We start from the raw sequence: 21,920 nt of genomic DNA on the forward strand, positions 1-21,920 counted from the left end.
AGGCATTTACATCCTGGGCAGCCGCCTCCTAGCTATATGACCTGTGACCTACTTTAGCCTTTCGGAGTCTCAGTTTCCAGTTCTATAAATGGGGTGGGGAGGTTGGGAGGGTGAGTACCAGCCTCCATCTCCCCGACTTGTTACAGAATGGAGGAGAAGGTCCCTGCAGCAGCGCGCCAGCGGTCTTTACTAAGGACACAGGCTCCCCGGGCTCATTAATTTCTTTGCGAAGTGCAGGCACCCGCTATCTATATCCTGTATTTCGTCAATTCCTAAATGTACATCTTTTTCACATTTAACATCTCTGAAATCAGAATGAACCTTAAAATCAATAGTGTCTCAGTGTTATAATTTGTAGCATTTTTTCTCTCACACCGACACACAAAATAATGGTACATCACTTAGATTCAATGCACCAAAGATACACCAGATACTCATATACACACAGTTTACAGACGTGGAAACCGAGACCCTGAAAGGTGAAAGCACCTTACACAAGGTCACACAAGCTAAGAGACAACTCTAAAATACTTAAAGCAGGGAAGTCATTTAATACAAAAATCTCCTCGTAAAGAAAGTCATGTTAGCGAAGTCAGATAGTCACTAAACATCACTGAAGTCCCCGGGAGGTCCATACCACACTTTCCGGCTTTCCCCCTCTCCCTTCGGGCTGGTGCGTGGCTGCTAAGGCTGCTACACAGTGAAGAGCAAGGTCAAGTGTGGGACCAGAGAGGCAGAGCCTGAGATCCCTCGACGGCTGACGTGGGCAGGTGGTGGCCCCCCCTGCACTTTCCTCCTGCTTTCGTTTTTTTATTTTCTGTTGTTTTTTTTTTCTTCTGCTTTCTTTCTTTTTCTTTTTTTTCTTTTCCTTCTGCTTTCTTGATTTCTGGGTGCCACTTGCCCTGCCCTGGCCAAGACTTCGGGGGTGTCCAGTTCTGCAGCCAGGAGACAGTGATCAAGAGAGAACCTCACCTCCTCACTCTTCAGACGGCATTGAGGGGAAACACATGAGCGAGTGCAGTGGGTCGGCGTGGCACTGAGCAGTCTGGGAAGTCTTCCTGGTGGGTTGTCTTCTAGAATCTGAGAACCACCGCCTTAGATCTATGTCTGCTTCCCAGATCGGAAGGAGAACCTGGGTGGAGAGAGACGGGTCAGAGGGAACAGACAAACAAGGCAGGGGCATAGGACCCGCTGCTGAACCCCCCGAAGCAGGCCTTTGGCTCAAACATTTACTCAGGGCTCATGATGAACAGGCTCTGATTGGGGGCTTTTCATCCATCGGCTCATTTCACACTCATAACAACTTGAGGAGGTGAGCACAACCAATATCCCCATTTTATGTTTATTTATTTATTTTAAAATATATTTTTATTGATTTCAGAGAAGAAGGGTGAGGGAGACAGAGATAGAAACATCAATGATGAGAATCACTGATGGGCTGCCTCTGCACATTCCCTACTGGGGATCGAGCCCGCAACCTGGGCATATGCCCTTGACTGGAATCAAACCCGGGACCCTTCAGTCCGCAGGCCAATGCTCTATCCACTGAGCCAAATCAGCTAGGGCATCCCCATTTTATAGATGGGCAAACTGAGGCTCTAGGAAGTCAAGTCACAGGCCCAAGGTCATGCAGAAAGTTTCGAGCCCAGGGCCCACTAACCACTGCGCAATACTAACAGATGGACTCTGCCACCTTTTTTTTTTTTTTTTTTTAAATTTTAGGTGGTTTTATTGCAGAGGAAGCATTAGCTTCTCAATGCTACCTACAACTGTAAAACGGATCTTTGCAAAAAATAGAGATTAGCATGTGAATTCTTGGATAAGACATAAAACACACAAAGCTATCTGAATACCAAACTTTCAGTGTTTTCCTGCAAGTTTGGAAAAGGAGCAATGATGTCTGGGGTTGATCAGAAAGTACAATCTCGCGCTATTTCCAGTTATGAGAACGAAGCAAAGATCGCCGGGGTTGGGAGTTGCAGGGGGGTGGGAGGCTGAGAGGTCAGGATGGGATCTAGGCTCTTGCTTCTTATCAAAGAAGAACTCCCTGAGTGCTGCTGGCAGCCCTGCCAGCAATGGCTGGTGTGAGCCCTGAGCAGGTTTGGATCCAGGCCCTAGGGCTCTGCCATCCTCCCCTCCCCCACCCCAGTGCCCTCTCTCAGGAAGTGACATCATCCCTGCCCAGTCATTCGAGCCAGGAACCTGGGAGTTGTTCTCAAGTCCTCCCGCGCCCCCCGCTCCCCCATCTGCTACATCTTAGTCATCGTGCCCCAAATATGTCCCTAACCCCACCACGTTCATCTCCCCCACTGCCACCCCCAGTCCAGACCTCAACAGCCTCCCTGCCGCCCCTACAATCCATGCATAGCAACCAGATGTCTCTGTCACTATGCAGAGCTGTCTTCCCCCGGCTTCAGCCCTTCCATGGCTCCCCATCAGCTCCATCCACTGAACGAAGACAAAAAATCCAAATACTGTGTGATTCCACTAAGATGAGGTGCCTAGAGTAGTTAAATCCATAAGGTCAGAAAGTAGACTAGCCAGCCAGTGTGGCTCAGTGGTTGAGCGTCGACCCAGGAACCAAGAGGTAGCCGGTTGTTTCACGGTAAGGGCACATGCCCGGGTTGGAGGCTCGATCCCCAGTAGAGGCTTGTGCAGGAGGCAGCCGATCAATGATGTTCCTTTCTCATTGATGTTTCTATCTATCCTTTCCATTCCTCTCTCTCTTAAAATCAATAAAAACATTTTTAAAAAGAAAGTAGATTGGTGGTTGCCAGGGGCTGGAAGAAGGATGAACTGATAAGTTAGTGTTTATTTATTTATTTATTATTTATTTTTATAATCTTTTTTTTTTATTAGTATCAGAGAGGAAGGGAGAGGGAGAGAGAGATAGAAACATCAGTGATGAGAGAGAATCACCAATTGGCTGCCTCCTGCACACCCCTCACTGGGCATTGAGCCTGCAACCTGGGCATGTGCCCCCGACCGGAATCGAACCCAGGACCCTTGAGTCCATAGGCCAATGCTCTATCCACTGAGCCAAACTAGCCAGGGCGATAAGTTAGTGTTTAATGAGCCCAGAATTTCAAGATGGGATGATGAAAAAATTCTGGGAATGGGTAATGGTGATGGTTGCACAACAATGTAAATGTAGTCCTGACCGATTTGGCTCAGTGGATAGAGCATAGGCCTGCAGACTGAAGGGTCCCAGGTTCGATCCCGGTCAAGGGCATGTACCTTGGTTGCGGGCACATCCCCAGTGGGGGGAGTGCAGGAGGCAGCTGATCGATGTTTCTCTCTCATCGATGTTTCTAACTCTCTATCCCTCTCCCTTTCTCTCTGTAAAAAATCAATATATTTAAAAACAAAACAAAACAAAAACAAAAAAACAATGTAAATGTACTTACTACGACTAAACTGTACACTTACAAATAGTTAAAATCATAAATTTTATGTTGTGTATATTTTATCATGATTTTAAAAAATTTAAATCATTTGAACTCAGTTCTTGGTCAAAGACAAAGGATCTTATCATGTACTGGCTAAAGCCCTGATACCCGATATGGTGGCCACTAGCTACACATCACTTTTGAGCCCTTGACACATGGCTGGTCTTACTGAAATGTGCTGCAAGTGCAAAAATATACATCAGATTTCGAGGGCTCATGTATGTTTTTGAATTATATTTATTGATTTTAGAGAGAGGAAGGGAAGAGAGAGTGAAGCATCAATCAGTTGCCTCCCGCACACACCCCGAAAAGGGTCAGGGATGCACCCAGGTACGTGCCCTTGACCAGGAATCGAACCTGAGATCCTTTGGTCCTCAGGCTGACACTCTAACCACTGAGAAACACTGGCCAGGGCTGGAACTGAGTTTTCTTATTGGCTGTGGCACTACCACCGGGAGAGTAGGACCTCCCCACCCGGGGTAGCTGGCCAGCCTCCCTTTGCCCCTTCGCCCCCACTCCGTTCCCCACTGATTCAGTGGCAGCAGCGGGCAGCGAGGTGACTCACAGCTTCCTTATGATGGTCTTCTCCTCCTTGTTTCTGTTGGCGTTGCTGGCCCTGGCAACCACAGAGTCCTTTCCTCTTCTTCCTTCTGGGCCTTCTCTTGCTGGAATCAGGCCACTGGAAAAAGGGGGGCAGACAAATGGGTTGTTTCATTGTGGACCTCTTATTGGTGCAGTTCTGAAAGTGAAGAACCTTAATCATTATTGTTATATTAATAATTTCAGCACGGAAAGCTCTGGAGTCAGAAAGATTCTGACCCAGATAATCAGACTCTTCTCTCCACATTTCCAATGCTGAAACCTCTTCTTTCCTTCTCTTGTCTAATTACACTGGCTACCAGCTCAAGCTTCTCCACTTTGTAGGAATATGACCATGTGTAAATTCTTTAACTTAGGCCTTGGTTTCCTAAATGGTAAAATGAGGATAACAGAAGGGCCTGCCTCCTAGGATTAAGGGATTAAGTGAGACAGTAATACATGGCACTCATTCAACAAATATTTATTAAGCGAAGTACTGTGCCATAGTGCTGTAGATACAGCAACAAACAAAACAGAAAATACCTTCTCTCATGCAAGTTACATTCCAGTGGGGAAGGGAATGGTTAGTAAAAAAATAAGTAAAATAAAAAATATATATAGTAAGTCGGATGATGATATATAGAGCTAGATTGCTAGTGATTGACAAGATATGGAGGTCAGGTGATCCCAGGAGGGCCAGAGTATTTCCCTGGACTTGATGGACAGAAGCTGGAAGAAGGATGTTCTGCCAGCAGTCATGCTTCCTAAGATTCAGAGAAGGACTGTCTGTAATGCAAGATAATGAGGACAAACAAAGAGAAGCAAAGAGGAGAGAAAGAGGCACCGATCCCTGGTGCCCACCCCTGAGGGCTTCGTTGCAGTTTTTCTTTATTTCTGAGAGCAATTCCAGGATCCTTCCCATCTACGTGGGCCAATCAATTGGGAGAAGAGACACCAGAGGGCTTGCACATGCGCTCTCTCTCGCGCGCTCTCTCTCTCTCAGGCCCTGTGAGGACACAGCCAGAAGGAAGTTGCCTAGGAGTCAGGAAATGTCAGCACCAACCTTAATGGCACCTGGATCTGGGACTCGTAGCCTCCAGAACCATGAGAAAAGACACTTCTATTGTTGAAGCCCCAGTCCAGGATATTTTGTTACGGCAGCCTGAGCTGACCGAAACACCCCTTTACATATGAACTTCAGAAAGCAGAACCCACCCTTCTCTCTCTGTTGCAAAGACTAGACTCTTATTAGTTACTATAATCCTATATAATAAAGAGGTAATATGCAAATTAACCCTTACCTCCTCACAAGATGGCTGCCTATGACCAGGCCGGCGGGGGCCTTTAGTGAGGGACGACCAACCGACTGAATGAGCAGGCTGCATGGGGTGACCAGGCCGGCAGGGGGGTTAGTGAGGACCAACCAAATGACTGAATAGCAGGCTGCGTGGGGCGATCAAGCCAGCGGGGGGCCGTGAAGGGTGACCAGACCGGTGGGGGGGGGGAGGCTGTTGGAGGTGGCCAGGCCACCAAGGGGGCTGTTGGGGGCGACCAGGCCAGCAGGGGGGGCAGTTGGGGGCAATTAGACTGGCAGGGGGTGCAGTGAGAGGCAACCAGGCCGGCAGAGGGGGGCAGTTGGGGGTGACCAGGTCGGTAGGGGGGCAGTTAGGAGCAACCAGGCCGACAGGGAGGGGGCAGTTAGGGGCGACCAGGCCAGCATGCAGAGGCAGTGAGGGGCGATCAGGCCGGCAGTGGGGGACAGTTGGGGGCGACCCGGAAGGCAGGCAGGCAGATGAGCGATTAGGAGCCAGTGGTCCAGGATTGTGAGAGGGATGTCCGACTGCCGGTTTAGGCCCGATCCCCGGGATTGGGCCTAAACCAGCAGTTGGACATCCCTCAAGGGGTCCCAGATTGGAGAGGGTGCAGGCTAGGCTGAGGGGACCCCCCACATGCACAAATTTCATGTACCGGGCCTCTAGTAATATTATATTTTTATTATAATATTAATATTTCATAAGAGGCATCATCTAAAAATTCCCTTTTCCACTATCTATTGTTACTTGACACCCTAAAACTTAGATTTACAACAGGGTGGCTGAGTCTTAGGATGGCTGCCCTACTTAGGGTTGGTCTGGTGGCTCTCAAGCAGCTGCACTGAATTGGTGGATGAGCTGGAGGCTGGGGCATGTTGGTTCTCCTTCATGTGACCTCTCTTTGTGACTGCCTTGAGCTTCTTCACAACATGGTGGTCTCAGGGCAGCATTCCAAGAGCATAAAAAATGGAAGCCTGAAGGTCTCTTAGATCCTTAAGCCAGGAAGCCAAATGGCACGTTCCATTGATCAAAGCCAAGTCATAGGGCCACCCTGATTCAAGGGGAGGGAAGTCTCTACCGCTTGATGAGAGGAGAGGAACTCCTTGCAAAAAGCATGCGGGATGGGGACAACAGTTGTGGCCACCTATGGAAATAGCCTACCACAGCTGCCTTCAATCTAAAATGATCTTTAGGCCTGACCAGCATGGCTCATGGTTGAGCATAACCCTACGGACTAGGTGGAGGTCAGGGTTTGATTCCCGATCAGGGCACATGCCCTGGTTGTGAGCTCGATCCCCAGTGGGGGCGTGCAGGACACAGCTGATCAATGATCCTCTCATCATGGATGTTTCTATCTCTGTTTCCCTCTCCCTTTCTCTCTGAAATCAATAAAAATATATTTTAAAAATATAATGATCATTAGTATGAGCTTGGGCCTCCAAATGACATTGCTAAGAGAACACCTCAGTTGACACGCTCGTTTCTCCAGGATAGAGAGCGTGAGACCAAGCCGAACCCTGCTGTCTCTCAGCCTGCACCAGATGGGAAGCGCCCATCTGCTGTTTGCTGGGAATTCATCACTGGAAACAAAGGGTGTTGCTTTATTCACTCACAAGCTGCCAGTCTAGCGGCTCCTGGTTTTAACTACCTGTGTCTGAAACAGTTATCAAGTGAGACCAAGACAGGTCTTTCCATGAACATGGTTCCAACCTCGGCAGAAGGCAGACAATGAAACATCTGTTGACAGAACTCAGCCCTTTTGGATTTGGCTTCCTAGAACGTTTTTGCTTTGCCACTGCTGTCGTAATGATGCTCCGCGGAAAGAACGGAAAGAATAACATCACTCGGGGCTTTGTTTGGAATCAGGATCTGCCCTGACTTCCCAACGTGCAGGGTCCAAAGGTGGCCTGACCATGAAAAGTGCAGGCTCTGTGCTCAGGCTGCCTGAGGACACACCTCACTGTTGCCACCACCAGCCGTGGACTTCAAGCAGGTACTTGACCACACAGGCTTGCAGTGAGCACTAAATGAAATGATGCCTGGGGTACACTTAGCCGAGTGCTGACACGTGGCAAGCACTGCTAATCATTAGCAGGCTCTGTGTTTTTATTCGCTTGCTCTTACCCTCTTCTGCCTCTAAAGAAACCTACCTTGTGTAACTCAGTTTCCCAGAGTTCTTTGACCACACAGCCCTCCTGCCCCCGCTTTTAAGAAACACCAACATGAAAGACAACATTTAGGGGAACAGAGGCTCAGGTGGATATAGCAAAGTCCAAACCTGATACGTCAACAATTTCCTTATTTCCTCTTTCCTTTGTCCTATAGTCCCTCCATTCACATATTATTGTGATCTCTCTTTTTTTTATTGTCTAAAGTTTTACATATGTCTCTTTTTTCCCTGACTGACTGCCCCCATATTGTGATCTTTTATAACTTTTTATTTTTATACTAGAGGCCCAGTGCACAAAATTCGTGCATGGGGGGGGGGGGTCCCCTCAGTCCAGCCTGCACCCTCTCCAATCTGGGACCCTTCAGGGGATATCCAACTGCCAGTTTAGGCCCAACCCCCGGTTCTCACAATCTGGGACCACTGGCTCCTAACTGCTCACCTGCCTGCCTGCCTGATCGCCCCTAACTGTCCCCCCTGCTGGCCTAGTCACCCCCAAGTACCCCCCCCCGCCAGCCTGGTCACCCCTTACTGCCCCCCCTGCGGGCCTGGTCACCCCACGCAGCCTGCTACTCAGTCGTTTGGTTGCCCCTCACTGCATCCCGCCCCCTGCTGGCCTGGTTGCCCCCAACTGCCCCCCCACCCCTGCGGACCTGGTCGCCCCATGCAGCCTGCTGCTCAGTCGTTTGGTTGCCCCTCACTAACCTCCCTGCTGGCCTAATCGCCCCACGCAGCCTGTTTGGTTGTCTGTTTGGTTGCAATGGTCGCTTAGGCTTTTATTATTGTAGATAATTTCAAACTTCCAGAAAAGTTGTAAGATTAGTAAAAAAGACTTCCCAAATAGTTTATCCCAGATCCCCCAATTACTTATGTTTATCCCATCTTATCTTATCTTTCTTTATCTTATCTTTCCATCCACCCACCCATCCCACCCTTCATGCATCTACCTTCTTTCTGAACCACTGGAGAGTAAGTTGGAGACATCTTACTCCTTTATTCCTAAAGAATTCAGTGTATATTTCCAAAGGACAACGATATCCTCTCATAACCAAATAGTTCAGTTATCAAAATCACCTCATTGATCCTTTAAAACAGTACATCAGATCTTGTCATTCCCTCGATTAAACCTTCCCTACTTACAATAAAATCGGAGCTCTTGCCTGTGGCAGACAAGGCATCACTCCCCATTCTCTTCCGGACCACCCTTCCCTACGTTTCAGGTTCCCCCCTGCTGGGTCTCTTTAACTGGCCATGCTGGTTCCCATCTCCAGTCTTTGAACTTCTCTGAACTTCCCTCTCCATTCTGGTCCTACTGAATCTGTACATGGTTGTCTGCTTCCTGTTATTCACCTCAGAGGGGTTGTCCCTAACTACCCAATCTAAAACAAGTCCCTCCCTGCCCCACCAGTGTGGCTCTGTGGTGGAGTATCAACCTATGAACCAAGAGGTCACGGTTCTATTCCAGGTCAGGGCACACATGCCTGGGTTGTGGGCTTGATCCCCAGTGTGGGACGTGCAGGAGGCAGCCAATCAATAATTCTCTTTCATCATTAATGTTTCTATCTCTCCCTCTTCCTTCCTCTCAAATCAGTAAAAAAGTATTTTGCCCTAGCCGGTTTGGCTCAGTGGATAGAGCGTCAGCCTGAGGACTAAAAGGTCCTGGGTTCGATTCCTGTCAAGGGCACATGCTGCAGGAGGCAGCTAATCAATGATTCTCTCTCATCGTTGATATTTCTATCTTTCTCTCCCTCTCCCTTCCTCTCTGAAATCAATAAAAATATATATTTTTAAAATAATAATAATAAAGTATTTTAAAAATAATAAATAAATAAAACAAGTCCCTTCCCCCAACTCCCTCAGCACTTGGGTCTCTGTCACATCCCTGGTTTTATCTTTAGAGCACTGATACCTGGATCCTGAGTGCTTATTTCAGGCTTCCTTGCTGCCAGCCTGTCTCCCTAGGTGAGCATGCACTTGCTCTGTTTCGGTCACGGCTACACCCCCACCGCCGGGCATCATGGGGCTTGGGTAAGTTGGTTGAATGGCCATAGGAACAAATACGGGACATTTGAAGGCGCCCTCGCTGGCGGCAGAGCCCACCTCTTGTAGCACTGCAGCTCCTCCTGCGCCAGCAGCAGCTGCGCCTTGAGCTTGTTGCGCTCCTGCAGCACGTCCCTCAGCTCCTGCAGAGTGAAGCGCGGCCTGTTGGGGTCGGTCAGGTCAACCACCATCTTGTCTGGTCCCAGGCTTCCCTGGAGAAAAGATGTCACTGATGCAGCTTCCCTCAGGAGGATGGGCTGTCCATCCAGAAAGCAACGTTCTCTGGTTTGGTTACTCCCAGGGGCCCTAACGAGAGGGGGTGTTGCCTGTTGGGAGTGTGTGACTGGTGGTAAAGAAGCAAAGGTACCATTCTCCAAGAAAAGTGCCAGGGCTCCTTTGGCTCAGTGGATAGAACGTCGGCCCGTGGACTAAAGGGTCCCGGGTTTGATTCCCGTCAAAGGCATGTCCCTTGGTTGCAGGCTTGCACCGTGGCCCAGGTCAGGGCGCATATGGGAAGCAACCAATCTCACATCCACGTTTCTCTCTCTCTCTCAGCATGTCATCCAATGAGGATTTAAAAAACAGGAAGAAGATTGTGACACATGGATGAACCTTAAAGACATTATGCTAAGTGAAAGAAGCCAGTCACAAAAGGACAAATATTGTATGAGTCTACTTACAGGAAGTACCTAAAATAGGCAAATTCATAGGGATAGAAAGTAGAACAGAAGTTACCAAAGGCTGGGGGGAGGGAGAAACGGGGAGTTGTTGTTTCATGGGCACAGAGTTTCAGTTTTGCAAGATGAAGAGTTTGTGGAGAGGATAGTGTGATGGTTGCACAACCATGTGAATGTACTTAATGCTACTGATTTTTAAAATGGTTAAAGCGGTGAATTTTATGTGTACATGATCACAGTTAAAATAATAATTTAGAAGAATAAATAAAAAATAAGGCCTTATTTGTATGAACTGTCTAATGGAACTAAACATTCATTCTCTCTGCCTTTTCCCCACCCCCTGTTCTGAAGACTGTGGTTTGGGAGGAAAATGTGCCATCTTAACTGCTGGCTGATGAAGCCTGTCCACTGTGCCCCATGGGAAGTCACACTGTTCATGGTCCCTGGTGAGGCCTCCTCCGTGTCCTTGTGCCCGGAATTGAAGGTGATGGGAGGAGGGCACAGGGCGTGAGCTGTGATGCTGGGTGAGTCACTGAACTGCTCTCGAGCCTCAAAAGCCAGGCTGCTCATCATGATATTCAAACACCTCCTATGATGATACAAAAGTAGAGCCTTGCCCCCCAGTGGTCGGCAAACTCATTAGTCAACAGAGCCAAATATCAACAGTACAACGATTGAAATTTCTTTTGAGAGCCAAATTTTTTAAACTTAAAGTTCTTCTAACGCCACTTCTTCAAAATAGACTCGCCCAGGCCATGGTATTTTGTGGAAGAGCCACACTCAAGGGGCCAAAGAGCCGCATGTGGCTCGCGAGCTGCAGTTTGCCGACCATGGCCCTAGCCAGATTGGCTCAGTGGATAGAGCGTCGGCCTGCAGACCAAAGGGTCCCGGGTTCGATTCCAGCCAAGGGCACATACCTTGGTTGCAGGCTCCTCCGCAGCCCAGGCCCTGTTCGGGGCTCGTGCAGGAAGCAACCAATCGATGTACTTCTCTCACATCAATGTTTCTCTCTGTCTTTCCCTCTCTCTTTACTCTCTCTAAAAATCAATGGAAAAATATCTTCAGGTGAGGATTAACAATAAGATATATATAAAAAGTAGAGCCTTATCTGCAAATGTCATTCCCTTGTGACTAAGGAGTAGGTGAAATTGGAGTGTAGCAGGAGAGCTACCAGAAACCTTCACTCTTCCCTGGGAATTTCAGTGACCCTAGCCACTGGGCTTCCAGGGCTCGCTCCTCAGTCTGTGATCTTGGATCCAAGTTCTGGAGGAATGTGTGTCTTACCCCTCCCACTAGCTGTGAGCCTCCAGAACGCAGGGCCCTTGTCTGATTTACTTCCATGGCCCCAGAGCGCATACATACAGTGCAGTCACTCAACAAATGTTGGTACAGCATAAGGTCCGAAGACCATTTTAGTATGGTATGGTTAAAACCAGCATCTCTGAGCTCAGACCCTACCTCCACTTCCTACTTGCTCTAAGTCCTTAATAAATTATTTGCCTATTCTATGCCTCCATTTCTGTAAAATGGGTATATTCCTATATAATAAAAGGCTAATATGCAAATTGACTGAACAGTGGAATGACCGGTCGTTATGACATGCACTGACCACCAGTGGGCAGATGCTCAACATAGGAGCTGTCCCCTGGTGGTCAGTGCTACTCAGCCAGAAGTCAGGCTCATGGCTGGTGAGTGCAGCGGCAGTGGCAGGAGCTTCTCCCGCCTCCACAGCAGCGCTAAAGATGTCCAACTGCCGGCTTAGGCATGGGGAGTGGGCCTAAGCCGTCAGTTGGACATCCCTCCGAGGGCTCCCGGACTGTGAGAGGGCACAGGCCAGGCTGAGGGACTCCCCACAGTGCACAAATGTCATGCACCGGGCCTCTAGTATAGTATAAAGATTAAGTGAGAGAGCCCACTTAGGGCACATCTTATTTTTAAAACTGTGGCTGAAGACCCTGTACTGAGTATGATATTAACTTAGTGAGTTGCAACAAGAATTTAAAAACTCATAAAGTAGGAAATATGACTGTGCATCATGTTGAGTTGGGTAAATTGCTTCTTGAAATGTAATCTTGTAAAATGGAGGTATAACATACATACAGTAAAACATAATACTCTTGCCAAAACCAGTTTGGCTCAGTGGATAGAGCGTCAGCCTGCAGACTGAAAGGTCCCAGGTTCAATTCCGGTCAAGGGCATGTAACTTGGTTGCGGGCACATCCCCCAGTAGGAGGTGTGCAAGAGGCAACTGATCGATGTTTCTCTCTCATCGATGTTTCTGACTATCTATCCCTCTTCCTTCCTCTCTGTAAAAAATCAATAAAATATATTTCAAAAAAAACAAAAACAAACAAACAAAAAAACAACACACAAAAAAAAACACATAATACTCTTGAGTTTATGGCTTGATGATCTTTGCCATATGTATATACCCACATAGCCACAGTACATTTCCTTCCTGCTCCCTCTTGCTGTCCCCTCCCTGGGGTTAGGTTAGCACCAATCTGTCTTCTATAAGTAAAGATTATTCTGCCTGTTCTTGAATCTCACATAGGGTAGGCTGTCTTTTGTGCCTAGCTCCTGTCTCTCAATGCAGCACCTGTGAGGGTCATCCACACAGTTGTGTCTATCAGCACTCTGTTCTTTTTCAGAGCTGTGTAGTGTTCCACTGTATGGATATACCACCATTTAAAAACCCATCCAGTCCTCTGGTGCATTTGGATTCTTTCCAGTTTGGGCACAATTATGAATAACGCTACTCTGAATATTCTCACATGGGTCTTTTTTGTGGTCATAAACACTAATTTCTCTTTAGTCAAACTTCTTAATCTAGGTCAAAGATACTCACAAACTTCTTAATCTAGGTCAAAGATACTCTAGCATCAGCATTATCTGGAAGCTCGTTTGAGACGCATATTCTCAGGTCCCAGTCCTGACCTACTGAATCAGAAACTCTGGGGCTGGGGCCCTGCAGTCTGTGTTTTAAAGAACACCCAGGTGATGGTGATGCCCGCTAAAGCGTGAGAACCACTGCTCCAGGTCATGGTAAAAAATGCTAGCGGCCACTGATTTAGAACCACCCAGAACAGGGCCCAGCACCTAGTAACTGCTCCATAAATGTTTACAATCGCAGTGTTTCCAATCTGAGGGCTGGATACTCCAAGTGCTCTGCTTGGAGGGGCTTGGATATTCAAGAGAGGAAAGGGGTCCGGCCAGTGTTGCTCAGTGGTTGAACATCGACCTATGACCCAGGAGATCATGATTCCTGGTCAGGGCATAAGCCCGGTTTGTGTGGGGCGTGCAGGAGGCAGACAATGATTCGCTCTCATCATTGATGTTTCTCTCTCTCCCTCTTCCTTCCTCTCTAAAATCAATTTAAAAAATATATTTTAAAAGAGAGAGGAAAGAGGCCTCCGTGCCAGCGGGCACTGCCCCACGCGCCCCCTGCCTCCCGCACTCACCTCGGGGCTGGCCGCTGCGCCCTCTCTCCGCAGCCCCTCCACCTCCTTCCGGAGGTTGTCCCGCTCCATCCTCAGCTCCTCCGCCGCCAGGCTGCCCTCGTTCACCAGCGTCTCCAGCATCTCCAGCACGCGGACGATTCTGAACTGCAGCTGTGTCACCCGGGGGTCGCTGCCCAGCGCCATCAGCTCGCGGCCCACCACGTAGGAGATGTCATACACATCCTCGGCCGTCAGCTGGAAGGGGCTCTTGCCCAGAGCCCCCTCGGGCCCAGCCTCGTCCTCCTCCTCTTCCTCCTCCTCCTCCTCTCGCAAAGGGGGCTCCTCCATGGCCGCGCAGAGCCTCGCTGCCTCGGGAGCTGCTGTCTCCGAGTCTCCAAAGGTCCAACTTCCTCCGGACACAGAAAACTTTCCGCTGGGCAGTGGAGCCCGCCTGCCCGCGGCAGGGAATGGCCCGGGAGCGGCCAATCAGCGCAGCCGAGGGGGGAGCCGTGAGGATCGGGAGGCAGCGCGCGGCTCTCAGGCCCCGACGCCCGGTGCGCCCTCCGGGCTGAGGACCCGGCAGAAGAGCGCCTCCAGGATGTGGTTTGGGGAACGAACGTCGACGGGAAGGGAGGGCAGCCGAGAAGAGGAACGGAGCTGAGAAGAGGAACGGAGAGGATACGTGACAGTGGTTGCTCCCCACCTGGGAGCCGTGGCAAACTCTGGGAGGAGCTGCGGCTCGGAGCTCCGCCCCTGGTGACTGCGGCTACGGACGCCGGGTTTCCACGGAGACGGGGGCGGAATTTCCGAAGTCAGGAGGTGAGAGAGAGTAAAAAAAGCACCCAACTTTTTCCTTTCTACACTCAAGCTTTCCAGCCTCAGAACTAGCATTGCACCTGGAGGGAGATCTGGGTCTCTGTGATATCTGCTGAAGTCTGCGACAAGACAGAAAGCAGTCGTTGGGGGCCACGCGCCGGTGTGTCCAGGAGCCTGAGTTGCGGGAAGCTCCCAGGCCAATGGTCGCCAGGGCCTGGGGCATCGGACCCTCAGTAAAGGGGAGAATCCCTGCGCTGTGCGCTTTGCCGATTCCTGGGCTCCTCCAGGCAACCAGCGCTGTGGCCTTGGCCAAGTCACTTAACTCCTCCGAGCCCCAATTTCCTCCCCAGGGAATAACAGTACCGAAGGGGAGGGGTTGCTGCGAAGAGTGTACCAGATGAGATAATGAGATAATGCGTGTGACAAAAAGCACCGAGGAAGCGCTCAAAAACGGCAGCTGGTATTCTCCTTCCTTTCCAGAAACAAACATGAAGCTTGTGTGCCAGACGGACACTTGGCACATGGGTTGGGGTGGGCACATTCTCCAGATATACTAGTAGAGGGTATTACCGAGCGATCAGCAGTGGGGATTGCAAAATGAATTACTTCTCTTTTGCTGAGAGGTTTGTAACAGAGGGAGAAAGCTCAGCAACCGAGCTGGCCTTTCCCGGGAATACACTGCCAGCTTTCTTTGTAAGCAAGTAACATAGACACTATTTCCAGAGGGCATGATGTTCTGATGATCAAAGGGAGGATCCTAGGCAAGGGCTCAGATGTTACAATGCCCAGTGATTAAATACCGAGATAAAATAGAAATAAAAATGGTATAGCCACACAATGGAATAGTGTTCCGCCATAAAAGCAATGAAGGAATAGGGAGCCCAGAAATAAAACCTAACATATACAGTCAAATGGTTTTCAACAAAGGTGCCAAGGCATTCACTGGGGAAAGGACAGTCTTTTCAACAAATGGTGTGGGGAAAATCGGATACCCACATGCAAAAGTATGAAGTTGGGTCCATACCTTACACCATACACAAAAATTAACTCAACATGCCCTAACCTGTTTGGCTCAGTGGATAGAGCGTTGGCCTGCAGACTGAAGGGTCCCGGGTTCGATTCCGATCAAGGGCATGTACCTTGGTTGCAGGCACATCTCCAGCAGGGGGTGTGCAGGAGGCAGCTGATAGATGTTTCTCTCTCATCGATGTTTCTAACTCTATATCCCTCTTCCTTCCTTTCTGTAAAAAATCAATAAAATATAAAAAAAAAATTAACTCAACAGAGATCAAAGACCTAAACCTAACAAACTCTTCGAAGAAAACATGACATAAAGCTTATGTCATTAGACTTGGCAATTTCTTCAAAAGCACAGGCAGCAAAAGGAAGATACAACACCAACATTTAGAACTTGTGCATCCAAGAACACAATTAACAGACTGAAAAGGCAATCTACAGAAGGGGAAATATTTGCAAATTATATCTAATAAGGGGTTAATATCCAGAATATATGTAGAACGCCTACAATGCATCATCAACAACAACAAAAAACCCAAGTTATGAGCAAAGTAAAAATCAAGGGAAAATCCTTAGCAAGATATAGCAAACAGAATTTGACACAACATAAAAAGTGTGATATACTACTAGAGGCCCGATGTATGAAATTCATGCAAGAGTAGGCCTTCCTTCCCCTGGCTGCCGGCACCAGCTTCCCTCTGGCACCCGGACCCGGGCTTCCCTCGCAGCCCCGGCTTCATCCAGAAGGACGTCTGGTGTAATTAGCATATTATGCTTTTATTATTATAGATTACCAAGAGGGGTTTATTCCAGGGATGCAAGACTAGTTCAAAAAAATAATACTAGCCTTGGCCAGATAGCTCAGTTGGTTAGAGCATCCTCTGATAGGCCAAGGTTGCAGGGGTGATCCCTGCTCAGGGCACATACGGGAATCAACCAATGAATTCACAAAATACATGGAACAACAAGTGGATATCAAGGCACATACCCTGATTGTGGGTTGGATCCCCAGTTGTGGCACTTGTAGGAGGCAACCGATGTTTCTCTCTCGCTCTCAAAACCAATTTGAAAAAAATGATAATTTTTATCTTATGTGCTCTTGACCAAAAAATATTAAAAATACTTATTTTTATTGAGTTCAGAGAGGGAGAGAAACATTAATGATGAGAGAGAGCCACTGATCGGCTGCCTCCTGTGCGCCCCAAAAAGGGATCAATCCAACTGTGACTTCCTGGTTCATAGGTCAACACTCAACCACTGAGCCACATCCCCAGTAGGAGGTGTGCAGAAAGCGGCTGATCTGTTTCTCTCTCATTGATGTTTCTAACTCTCTATTCCTCTCTCTTCCTCTCTGTAAAAAATCAATAAAATATATTTTTTAAAAAAGACATAGCCCTAACCGGTTTGGCTCAGTGGATAGAGCGTTGGCCTGCAGACTGAAGGGTCCCAGGTTTGATTCCTGTCAAGGGCATGTACCTGGGTTGCGGGCACATCCCCACTAGGAGGTGTGCAGGAGGCAGCTGATCAATGTTTCTCTCCCATCGATGTTTCTAGCTCTCTATCCCTCTCCCTTCCTCTCTGTAAAAAATCAATAAAATATATTTTTTTAAAAAAGAGGAAGGGAGAAAGACAGAGAAACATCGATTAATTGTTCCACTTATTTATGCATTCATTTATTGATTCTTGTAGGTGCCCTGACTGGGGATCGAACCCACAGCCTTGGCGTATTGGGATGATGATCTAACCAACTGAGCAACCAGGCCAGGAATTCAAGTAGTCTTGACTTGGACCTCACAAATTTCTACTAGCTGGTACATAAGTCGGATCAAATCCCCTAATCTCTCCAAATCTCCATTTCCTCACTGTAAACTGGGGGGAAAGTAGTCCTTAAGACTGGTATAAGGATTGGATGAGATAAGGCACAGAAAGTACCTATTCCAGTGTCTAGCACATCATAAGAACCAATGGATATTGCTCATTATTACAAAGTGTTAATGACTCTTAGATTCCTCCTATAATTAATTGCACAATCTCTTGGCAGGTAATCATGACCCTTCTTTCTCCGTTGGGAAATTATGAAAATTATGGGCTTGTTTTTTAATATATATATATTTTTTATTGATTTTAGAGAGGAAGGGAGAGAGATAGAAACATCAGGGATGAGAGAGAATCATCGATCGGCTGCCTCCTGCACGCCCCCTACTGGGGATCGAGCCCACAACCCAGGCATATGCCTTTGGCAGGAATCGAACCTGGGACCCTTCAGTCCACAGGCGGACGCTCTATCCACTGAGCTCAACCGGCTAGGGCACAATTATGAGTTAGAGGTTCTTAAAAGTGTGCTCCATTCAGCCAAAAGGTGGAAATAACCCAAATGTCCACCCACGGAAGAATGGATAAACAAAATGGCTCCAGACCAGCCACGGAGGCATCACCTGGAAACTTTTTAGAAATGCAAATCCTTGGCCCACTGAATCAGAAACTTTGGGGGTGGGACTCAGCCATCTGTGTTTTGGCAAGCCCTCTAGGGAATTCTGATGCACACTCAAGTTTGAAAAGCAATGAGTGGTAGCATAGTGTTCAAAAGGGCGGGTTCTAGACCGGACCACAAATGCTCAAACCTTGACTGGCTCAGCCACTTGCAAGCTGTGTTATATTAGACAAGTAAATTAGGCCTCTCTCTACTCCAAGCTGTTTTCCCAGCTGTAAAATGGGGCTGAGGACAGAATAGACTTCCTAAGATTGTTGTGAAGAGCTTTACAACAGCATCTGGCACATAGTAAGTGCTCAGTAGACTGAGGCTATTATAAACTCCTTTTATCGCTAAAATGAGAAATATAAGAAATTTCCCAAGTTCATATCATTGCATGGGAACAAGATACAGAAAGTTAGATCAGTAACACCCTCTGCATGTCTACAAAAAGTTTTTAAAAAAATCCCAATGAGCCCTGACCGGTTTGGCTCAGTGGATAGAGTGTCAGCCTGTGGACTGAAAGGTCCCAGATTCAATTCTGGTCAAGAGCACATGCCTGGGTTGTGGGCTTGATCCCCAGTAGGGGGCGTGCAGGAGGCAGCTGGTCAATGATTCTCTCTTATCATTGATGTTTCTATCTCTCTCTCCCTCTCCCTTCATCTCTGAAACAATAAAAATATATTTTAAAAAATAAAAAGTCCCAATTAACCCTGCTGGTGTGGCTCAGTGTTTGAACGCTGACCTATGAACCAGGAGGTCATGGTTGGATTCCTGGTCAGGGCATATGCCCGGGTTTTGGCTGCATTCCCAGTGTGGGGTGTGCAGGAGGCAGCCAATCAATGATTCTCTCTCATCATTGGTGTTTCTCTCTCTCTCTGAAATAAATTGGGGAAAAAAATGTGTGTGTGTATATATATGTGTGTGTGTATATATATATAATATGTATGTGTGTATATATATATATATATATATATGTGTGTGTGTGTGTGTGTGTGTATATATATATAATATGTATGTGTGTGTATATATATATATATATATATATATGTATGTGTGTGTGTATATATATATATATATATATGTCTAAAAGTCCCAATGATACGTCATAGTAACGAGGTTTTAAAAATAATTTCAAAACCAACTTTTCCCCAGAGATTTAAGATGGGCATGCAGCCATAGGCAGCTTTTTTTTTCTTTTTTCTTTTTTGTAGGACTATACAAGTGAGTACAAAGTTAGGTCATACCTTACTCATGGGTAAACTACGGAAAAAGTGAACTGGGAACCAAAGAGAAGTGGGTGGGTCACACTTAATAAAAATGGAAGCATGAATGTTTGGGGACTAAATTAGTCCATCAATAGGAAAGTTCCACTGTCTGCTAACTGGTGGTCCTATTTTGGTACATCAAGCACAATAAGTCTGATGCCCTTCTGTGGCACCCTTTATTTCCTGAAGGGCCCATTCACTCAATATGGCCTTCTTCCTGTTCTCTAAATTATTTTCTGGTCTTATTACCCTTCAATCCTGCAGGGACACAGCAAGGATTTTGGAGATGTTCCAAGTTTGGGTTAAATGCATACAATCCTGGGTCAGTGACTTCATGTCTTGGAGTGAAAGGTATTTAGAAAAGAATCTGGTTTCAGGAAGGGTGGTGCCCAGGGCACTTTTTTTGAGTTCCTGTTTGCATAAGAGCATACTTAAAAATACACACACAACTTAGGTGATGCCCTAGCCCAGTGGTTGGCAAACTGCGCCTCGCGAGCCACATGCGGCTCTTTGGCCCCTTGACTGTGGCTCTTCCACAAAATACTACGTGCGGGCGTGCACGTACAGTGCGATTGAAACTTCGTGGCCCATGCGCAGAAGTCGGTTTTTTGCTCTCAAAAGAAATTTCAATCGTTGTACTGTTGATATTTGGCTCTGTTGACTAATGAGTTTGCCGACCACTGCCCTAGCTGGTTTGGCTCACTGGATAGAGCATCAGCCTGTGGACTGAAGGGTCCTGGGTTCGACTCCTGTCAAGGGCATATGCCCAGGTTTTGGGCTCAGTTCCCAGTGGGGGGGGGGGCACGTGCAGGAGGCAGCCAATCAATAATTCTCTCTCATCATTGATGTTTCTATCTCTCCCTTCCTCTCTGAAATCAATACAAATATATTAAAAACAAAAAACATACAATTAGGTGAAATGTTTATTCACCGTAAAGAGTTGGGGGAGCAATAAAGATTATGGTGGTCCTTCCGTCACCACCCTACCCTCCATGCCTACTGGTGCTCCACCATGGAATGTAGCAATACACTCCTCAAAGAGTGGTTAAGAGAATGAAATGAGCTTAGCTCAGTGCCCAATGCTCGGTGGTTGCTTTAATACCAATCAGAAAGAATGTATTAACACCTATGTTCATAGCATAGCTTTTTTAAAAATACTTTTTTTATTGATTTCAGAGAGGAAGGGAGAGGGAGAGAGACAGAAACATCAATGATGAGAGAATCATTGATCGGCTACCTCCTGCACCCCCGACACTGGGGATTGAGCCCATAACCTGGGTATGTGCCCTGACTGGGAATCGAACTGTGACCTCGGTTCATAGGTGGATGCTCACCCACTGAGCCACAAGGTTCATAGGTGGATGCTCACCCACTGAGCCACGCTGGCCAGGCAGCATTACTATTTACAATAGCTAAGATTTAGAAACAGCCCAAATAGCTAAGATTTAGAAACAGCCCAAATGCCCATCAGTAGATGAGTTGATATAAAAGCTGTGGTACATTTACACAATGGAATACTATGCCGCTATGAAAAAGAAGGCTCTCTTACCCTTTGAGACAGCATGGAGGGACAGAGAATATTATGCTAAGCGAAATACATCAGTCAGAGAAAGACAAATACCATATGATCTCACTAATATGTGGAATCTAATGAACAAAAGAAACTGATGAACAAAATAGATTCAGAGACATAGAAGCATGGAACAGACAGTCAAATCTCAGAGGGAAGGGGGGTGGGGTGGGAAGAGATTAATCAATGAACTTATATACATATATCCATAACCCACAGACACAGACAATAGTTTGGTGAAGGCCTGGGGGGCAGTGTTGGGTTGGTTGGAGTCAATGGGGAGGAAAGGAACACTTGTGATACTTTCAATGATAAAGACACATAAAAAAAAAAAAAAAGATTATTAGTATGAAACTCCTAGAGAAATCTCTAGTAGAGTAGGCCATGTTGCCCTCCAGACCTTCTGCTTGGTTTATAAGGTGTTTTGTTAAGTAATTAATTTTGTATATAATTTTTATTTGGAACAGGGTGTCTCCAAAAATGTATACACACTTCAACAGCTGATGGCTCAATTTTGAAAGTGAAATCTACTTTAATAAACACTGCCTTTATAATCATTCAAAGTGTGCGTATACATTTTTGGGGGGACACCCTATAGATGTGGCCGTCATGGGGATGCCTTTCAGATGACCCTTCGAGAGGCTGATAAGCATAAGAAAAGATGGTCAACATCCCTGGAGAAATGCAAATCAAACCTCCAAGGAGATGTCCCCTTGCACCCATTAGGAAACCTCACTGTAACAAATTCCCACGCGACTCTCAAGTTTGGCTTGTGTGAAACGGGAACTAATCAAATCTAGGGGTTAGGGAAACTCTGGGAAAACGTACCAAATTTCACTCGAACCAGCATAGGCATTTCCAGAAGAAGCCATAATATAAAGTTGAAACCATATTTAATGGTCAAAGGGAGTCTAAAAATAAACTCTCCAGATGCTGACGGAGCCCAATGCGGCGCATAGAAAGTCCGCGGCTCTCAGACACCTAATTGCAGATTCGATAGTCTTTGAATTCAACGGTGGAACTGAACAGGTCTTGTCTTCGTGGAAAAAAAAATATTAGAAATTTCATTTTGCTCCTAAATAATACGCCTTCGATGCTCAACACAAGGGATTAC

General features: G+C 47.1%; 1 protein-coding gene across 2 annotated transcripts; it reads right to left on the minus strand.

Moving 5' to 3' along the window:
• Positions 1 to 333: 333 nt before the first annotated feature.
• On the minus strand, positions 334 to 21,795 carry RILPL2 (Rab interacting lysosomal protein like 2). Of its 2 annotated transcripts, XM_080650517.1 has the most exons (6): positions 21,635 to 21,795; positions 15,545 to 15,722; positions 13,687 to 14,322; positions 9,609 to 9,760; positions 4,015 to 4,128; positions 334 to 1,132 (listed from the first exon to the last, which is right to left on the minus strand). In XM_080650517.1, exons 3-6 carry the CDS (start codon positions 14,011 to 14,013, stop codon positions 1,102 to 1,104), a joined length of 624 nt encoding a protein of 207 aa, XP_080506643.1. In that variant the 5' UTR covers positions 14,014 to 14,322; positions 15,545 to 15,722; positions 21,635 to 21,795; the 3' UTR covers positions 334 to 1,101. The 2 variants fall into 2 exon arrangements, with proteins under 2 accessions (XP_080506643.1, XP_080506644.1); XM_080650518.1 differs by lacking the exon at positions 15,545 to 15,722 and having other exon boundaries at positions 21,635 to 21,781.
• Between the last annotated feature and the right edge of the window lie 125 nt (positions 21,796 to 21,920).

Source organism: Plecotus auritus, assembly GCF_963455305.1.
Source record: "Plecotus auritus genome assembly, chromosome: 13".
Lineage (NCBI taxonomy): Eukaryota > Metazoa > Chordata > Mammalia > Chiroptera > Vespertilionidae > Plecotus > Plecotus auritus.

Bases quoted from the DNA above. Each gene is read 5' to 3' on its own strand.
- RILPL2 (XM_080650517.1), bottom strand. From the start codon at position 14,013: ATGGAGGAGCCCCCTTTGCGAGAGGAGGAGGAGGAGGAAGAGGAGGAG. The intron at 9,761-13,686 runs GTGAGTGCGGGA...TCTTTTCTCCAG, and splicing joins GCGCAGCGGCCAGCCCCGAG to GGAAGCCTGGGACCAGACAA. The intron at 1,133-4,014 runs GTGAGTCACCTC...CTCTCCACCCAG, and splicing joins AAGACCATCATAAGGAAGCT to GTTCTCCTTCCGATCTGGGA.